The 6779-nt window shown below is 36.2% G+C and overlaps 1 protein-coding gene across 2 annotated transcripts in view; it reads right to left on the minus strand.

The window, feature by feature from the left end:
- LOC106870854 (DNA mismatch repair protein Mlh1) overlaps window positions 1-6779 on the minus strand; it is a 209173-nt gene that overhangs the window by 127407 nt on the left and 74987 nt on the right. For both annotated transcript variants that reach the window (XM_052969928.1, XM_052969924.1), the window contains exon 2: window positions 4365-4491. In XM_052969928.1, coding sequence (XP_052825888.1) covers window positions 4365-4489 — 125 coding nt within the window. In that variant the 5' untranslated portion in view covers window positions 4490-4491. The remainder of the gene's footprint in view (window positions 1-4364; window positions 4492-6779) is intronic.

Raw genomic sequence — 6779 nt, forward strand, 5'->3', positions numbered from 1 at the left:
GTGGATGTGTGTGTGCAGACATGGCTTTGTGATTGAGAAATTTACTTCACAAACACTTGGTTTAGGTTTAGTCCCATTGTGCAGTAAGTGAGCATGCTTGTTCAGCTGTTGCCTTGGGTCAACCAACCTTTTGTGAACAAAATTGGTAGATGGAAACTGTATAGAAATCCACCGTATGTATGTGTGTATGTATGTATGTATGTATGTATGTGTGTGTGTGTGCGTGCATGTGTGTGTGTGCGTGCATGTGTGTGTGTATGCGTATATGTGCATGTTTCTGTGTTCCTTCCTGTGAAAGAGCGTAGGCTCGAAACGTTAAAGACCTTTTCAATTCCCGAGTGTTATACTAATACATCTATTTGTTTTCTACACCACCTGTCTTCGTCTTGTTTTTTTCTGAATTCTCCCTATATATATATATATATATATATATGACTGAGATACCTGGTGCCTGGCTACACTCAAGAAGACCTGCACCCTGCAACAGACATGTTAAGACTGATCCTTTTGGTTGTGTAAAGAATTCTTGGCAGTGCCATGAGAAAGCACCAGTACAGCAACACATAGAAGTGTTCATGTGGTGACATGTAAAAGAGCCCATGCAGCGTCATGCAAAAGCGCCTGTGCAGTGCTATGTAAAAGCACCCATGTGGTACCACACCAAAGCACCCATGCAATGCCACGTAAAAGCATCCAGTGCACTCTGTAAAGTGGTTGGCATTATGAAAGACATCCAGCTATAGAAACCCTGCCAAATCAGACTGGATTCTGGTGCAGGCCCGTGGCTTGCCAGCTCTGGCCACACTGTCCAACTCATACCAGCATGGACAACAGACATTAAATGATAATGATTATACACACACACACACACACACCCACATAAATATTGAACAATAACAATGATGCGCAATACTGCATTAGTGGATAAAGATTCTTTATTTGTGCATTAAGGCTACAATTGGTTTCATGTTAAGGAATACTTCAACAATTATTAAGCCTATCACATGGAACATATGTGTTTGAGGTATTCCTTAACACGAAACCAATGGTAACCTTAATACACAAATAAAGTATATATGTATGTATGCATATATGTATGTATGTGTGTGAGTGTGTGTGTGTGTGTGTTGAAGGGGTAGACCCAGGAAGACGTGGGACGAAGTGGTGAGAAAGGGTTTACAAACATTGGGACTCACAGAGGGGATAGCAGGGAACCAAGACTCTTGGTGGTTTGCTGTGCTTGAAAAGATATGTCAAACTGAGTGAAAGCATGGTTGCCCTTGCAACCCTCTCCAGCTGAGCATCCATAATCTCATGGGCTTGTAAGTACTAGTACCATGTAAAAAGCACCCAGTACATTCAGTAAAGTGATTGGTGTTAGGAAGGACATCCAGCTGTAGAAATCATTCCAAAACAGACACGGAGCCTGAACAACCCTTCAGCTGGTCAGCTCCTGTCAAACCATTCAACCCATGGCAGAATGGAAAATGGATGTTATATATATCAGTTGTAATAATGAAGTCAAATCAAATAGTGATATTTTGAAATTACTTAATACATAAGTTTCAGGTCTGTGTAATCTACAATAGGAAATGCATACATTATGTAAGTCTGTCCTCAGTTAAAACATTTCAAAATATGAACCAGTTGATGGAAATATTTCAATAGATATGGTACACACACATATGTTTATGTCAGTGCAAATATATATGCATCCATGAAAGTTGTATTCTCCACTTCTCATCTGAGATTGGCTGAGTGAAAAAAATAATGATGTGAATACATCCTGGAAAACATTATGTCCTGTAGCTCAGAGGCCTCAAAATACTGAACTATAAACTTGCTTCATTATAGAAACAGGAAAGGGTTGGTCACAGGGAAAGCACCCAGTATAAAAATATAAAAATATTGCCCCAAATAAAGTACCCATCCAACTCATGCTGGTATAAAAAAAGTGATGTAAAATGAATGTGTGTGTGCATGTGCTTATATAGGTGAGATGAAAACTGGTACACCACCACCACCATCACCATCATCCTTTAACGTCTGTTTTCCATGCTGGCATGGGTTGGATGGTTTGACCAGAGCTGGCAAGTAGGAGAGCTGCACCAGGTTCCAGTCTGATTTGGCTTGGTTTCTATGGCTGGATACCCTTCCTAACATCAACCACTTTACAGTGTGTGCTCGGTGATTTTAACATGGTACCAGCATAAGTGTCTTTATGTGGCACAAGCACAAATGCTGCTATGTGACACTGACATAAGTGCTTTTTTTGTGGTACCAGCACAGGACTCCTGCAGGCCAATCCTCTTCACCAGAGGATGTAGTCTTAACGCTTCATCATCAAAATACCCAATGGTATTCTCATCTGACAAAATTACACCCTATCATGCCAAGGCTTACTTTGCAGTTGCAGCTTAAGAAAATGGTGAAATTAGTGCTGGGGTCTAAATACTAGTGCCCTAATATAGTTGCAGTCTGATGACTGAAATGAGCAAAAAAAGAATACAAGAAGATACTAAATTGTTCATATTTCAATTAAAATCTCAATAAAATATGAATAAGAGGAAATTTCAATTGGTCAACACCCACGTAAAAACCAAAATACATCAATACATTAAGTTACAGATATACTAAACATTGCCAAATTCTTGATTATATTGAACATTTATTGAAACATTAGCAATATAGTAATAAACAGCTTTAATATTACATACAAGCAGTTGTGTATTTACTAGAAATATGATGGTAAGTAAGTGAAATATCACAAGTCAGAAGCTGTTGTTCTTTCTTTCACTTTAATAAAATCAATCTACAAGGATGTCTCTGTACAGTCATTTGATTTATTAGAAAGAACAGCCAAATCTCTTTCAAATCACACCTAAGTAAAGATGTATTAGGCAACATAGTGAAAAAAAAAAAAAAAAAAGAGCAGAATGGTTACATTTTATAGTTCTTTGATCATAGATCATTAGCACAGTTGGGATGGGGGAAATCCAATGAAGAAGACTCTGTGGTTGCTTGATGTGCTTGAAATAGCAACCAAATCTTCTTCATATTGCATTCTACTTGTCTTAACACTTCAACATTCAGATTACTCTGTCCAATGCAATGCTTTATAATTAACCATGCACGTATAAGCGAAGCAAGATTATTGCAGTCGCTTGTCTTAGTCTATGTGTTTGCAAAATTACTGGAAAATGGCTGAATGGATTTTCACCAAATTTGGCAGAAATACTCAATGGGTGAGTGGCTCGAACTCATTAAATTTTGGTTTGATTATCTTCAAAACTGGAAGATGGGTGAATCAAAATGTTTTTTTTTCTTTGTTACATAAACATAAACAATAAGCAGGGGAAATAACATTGTCATTTTGTTGAAATATGAATTCATCTGAGAATATATTTATTAAATTAAATTCTATTTTATCCTTGTGTGTGTACAGGGTATACATCACCCCTCCGATGTCTTTTTTTTTCATTCACATTGTTTTGAATTAGTCATGCTATATCTCGTAGCATCAAGATTGCAATGAAGTGATTGTTTATTTTTAGAATGACGTAGGGTAGGTGAGAGAAGCCAGATCTAGCTGGTTTGAACATAAAAACAGGAATATTTGGGCTGAATATGGCTGGTTTAAATGCTAAAGTGTTAAATAAGGAAAAGGCATTGGATAATGTAGTTCTAGATATGCTCCTAAAAGACAGGATGGTCAAGGTAAGAGTGCCTCTGATCATTGGTCTACTTGATCAGAGTTGATCCGGAGCTAAACAAGAGCAAAACAAAATAAACAAGCTCATAGCCAAAACAAAACTACAGTAGATTTAGCAACTCAAATTAACAGAACAGTTACATTTAACATGTTGGGTATCAAACCACTTTGGATCCCTCTGCATCTATGATATAAACAGCCTATTTGAAAGTCTTCATGTTTAAATCAAAATGTTCTATTGTGATTTTAGAGTTAACAATTTTGTTTTTGCTAACTCTACATTGTCTAGGTTATCAATATGCATAAAATTAAACTTAGGCAAGTTTAAAAACATTGACTGAGAAGCTGCAACATCTGTAAGATATTATAATTGCTTGTATGCAATAATGTTGTTCAAATATAAAGAATCATTAGAACTCATCTACGCTTTGAAGTTTGTTATTTTCTTCAACAAGATCTTAGTATTTGAAGTATCAAGAGTTAATATTAAATGCTATGAGGTTAAATTATGTTACAAAAATCAACTTAATAATGAAAAAGTCTTGATTATGAAACATTGGTAAACTTTTTTATAACCTTATTTCATTAGAAATATAATTATGAAAAAGTTTAAAAGAAAGAAAGAAAGAGAAAATGAAGCAAAAATCCTTACCAATTCTCTATCATTTCTTTCAATGCATTGCATGGACGTTGGATGATTTCCCCAGCTGCTATACGGTTGATGACCACTTCATCTAACTTTCTAATTACGGTGGGAAGCTTTTCGTCTGTAGCCATTACTGTAATAGTAACATAATGAGAAATAGGGAATGATTCTGAATAAAATAATGTTTTGCAAAACAACATAAACAACAACAACAACAAAATACAGCTATGTATATATAATCATTTGCCATGATAGATCGCTAGCCACTAAATCTTTATCATTTTCTCTCCCTGTTTATTTCTGTGTTCCTTTCTGTTGAAGAGCATAGACTTGAAACGCAAAAGACTTTCTCACTTCCAGAGAGTTAAACTAATACATCTGTTTGTTGTTTACACACCCGTCTTCGTCTTTTGTTTTTTTTTTGTAAATTCTCACTATATATATATACATACATACATACATACATATATATATATATATAGGAAAATGAAAAATAATAATAAGGCAGAATGCTAAACTGAAAGCATATTTTAATATAGATGTGTATAAGGAGGGTTAAAAAGGATTTCTAACTGGCTTTCATTGCATGGGAAATTTTCAAGAAGAGGGAGAATGAAAATGTTTTTTACAAAAAAGTAAAAAAATAATATATAAAAAAATATACCAATACATTATATTGTCTTTGAGCTTTTAAAGTTCAATGGTAATCGATGTAGATAATTGTTAGGAAGATTAGGATGCATGGAATAAAAAGTTGTGTTTAAAAAAAGAGGCCTGAAAGTTTGTGTGTTAAGCAGGAAGTGTGGTGTCAAAACAGGAAGTGTGTGTAAAGGAAGACAATTCCTGTTGACAAAGAGTCCAGAACTCCAACTAAAGAGTATAAAACCCACAGAATTGTCTTCCCTTACACACACTTCCTGTTTTGACACCACATTTCCTGCTTAACACATAAACTTTCATCCCTCTTTTTTTAAACACAACGCTTTATTCCATGCATCCTAATCTTCCTAACAATTATCTACATGGATTACCATTGAACTTTAAAAGCTCAAAGACAATATAATGTATTGGTATATTTATTTTTTTCATATATTATTTTTTACTTTTTTGTAAAAAACATTTCATTTCCCCTCTGCTTGAAAATTTGCCACACAATGAAAGCCGGTTAGAAATCCTTTTTAATCCTCCTTATACACATCTATATTAAAATATGCTTTCAGTTTAGCATTCTGCCTTATTATTATTTTTTATTTTCCTATTATTTCTCCATGTGTGGTTAACACAACCCCACCATTTACTGATACATATATATGTATATATATATATATATATCCGATGATGGACTAGCTGGCCAAATTTCTGAAATTACTGTCAACAACATTCTTGGGTAAGAATAATAAATTTGTACTCTACAAAAGTATAGAGTATCCCATCAAATTAATGTAAAATTGTTTTTATTATAACTGAACATAAAAACAAACATTAATCATCATCTTCATCATTTAATGTCCATTTCTGATCGGTTAGATGACTTGATAGGAATTGGTAAGGCCAAGGGCCACACCAGATTCCATAGTTTGTTTTGGCTTGGTTTCTACAGCTGGTTGCCCTTCCTAACACCAACCATTACACAGAGTATAATGGGTGTTTTTTATGTGGCATCATCACAGATGCTTTTTAAGCGGCACCAGCACCAGCGTTTTTTACATGGCACCTTGGCTTTAGGATCTCAATTCTGTTGTGGTGGGCTGGTATTCTCAAGTACAGCAATGTGCTGCATATCTTGGTCTTCTGTCTTTCTCTTTTGTAAGATTCAGCATCAAAACTTTATCCCATCTCTTGCTAGGTCTCCCTCTTCCACAGCTTAATACATACATATACATACACATATATATATATATATCATCATCATCATCATCGTTTAACGTCCGCTTTCCATGCTAGCATGGGTTGGACGATTTGACTGAGGACTGGTGAACCAGATGGCTGCACCAGGCTCCAATCTGATCGGGCAGAGTTTCTACAGCTGGATGCCATTCCTAACACCAACCACCCCGAGAGTGTAGTGGCTGCTTTTACATGCCACCTGCACAAAGGCCAGTCACATGGTACTGGCAACAGCCATGCTCAAAATGGTGTTTTTTGCGTGCCACCTGCACAGGAGGTTGTTGCCAGCGGCACTGGCAACAACCTCGCTTGAATGATTTTCTAACGTACCACTGGCACAAATGTCAGTAAGGCGACACTGGTAACGACCACGCTCAAATGGTGCTATATACGGGCCACTAGCATGGAAGCCAGACAGCTGCTCTGGCAATGATCACGCTTGGACAGTGCTATTAGTGCTCCACTGGCACAAGTGCCAGTCATCGAATATGGTTCAATTACGATTTCGATTTCACTTGCCCCAACAGGTCTTCG

The sequence above is a fragment of the Octopus bimaculoides genome, chromosome 1, assembly GCF_001194135.2.
Source record: "Octopus bimaculoides isolate UCB-OBI-ISO-001 chromosome 1, ASM119413v2, whole genome shotgun sequence".
Classification (NCBI taxonomy): Eukaryota; Metazoa; Mollusca; class Cephalopoda; order Octopoda; family Octopodidae; genus Octopus; species Octopus bimaculoides.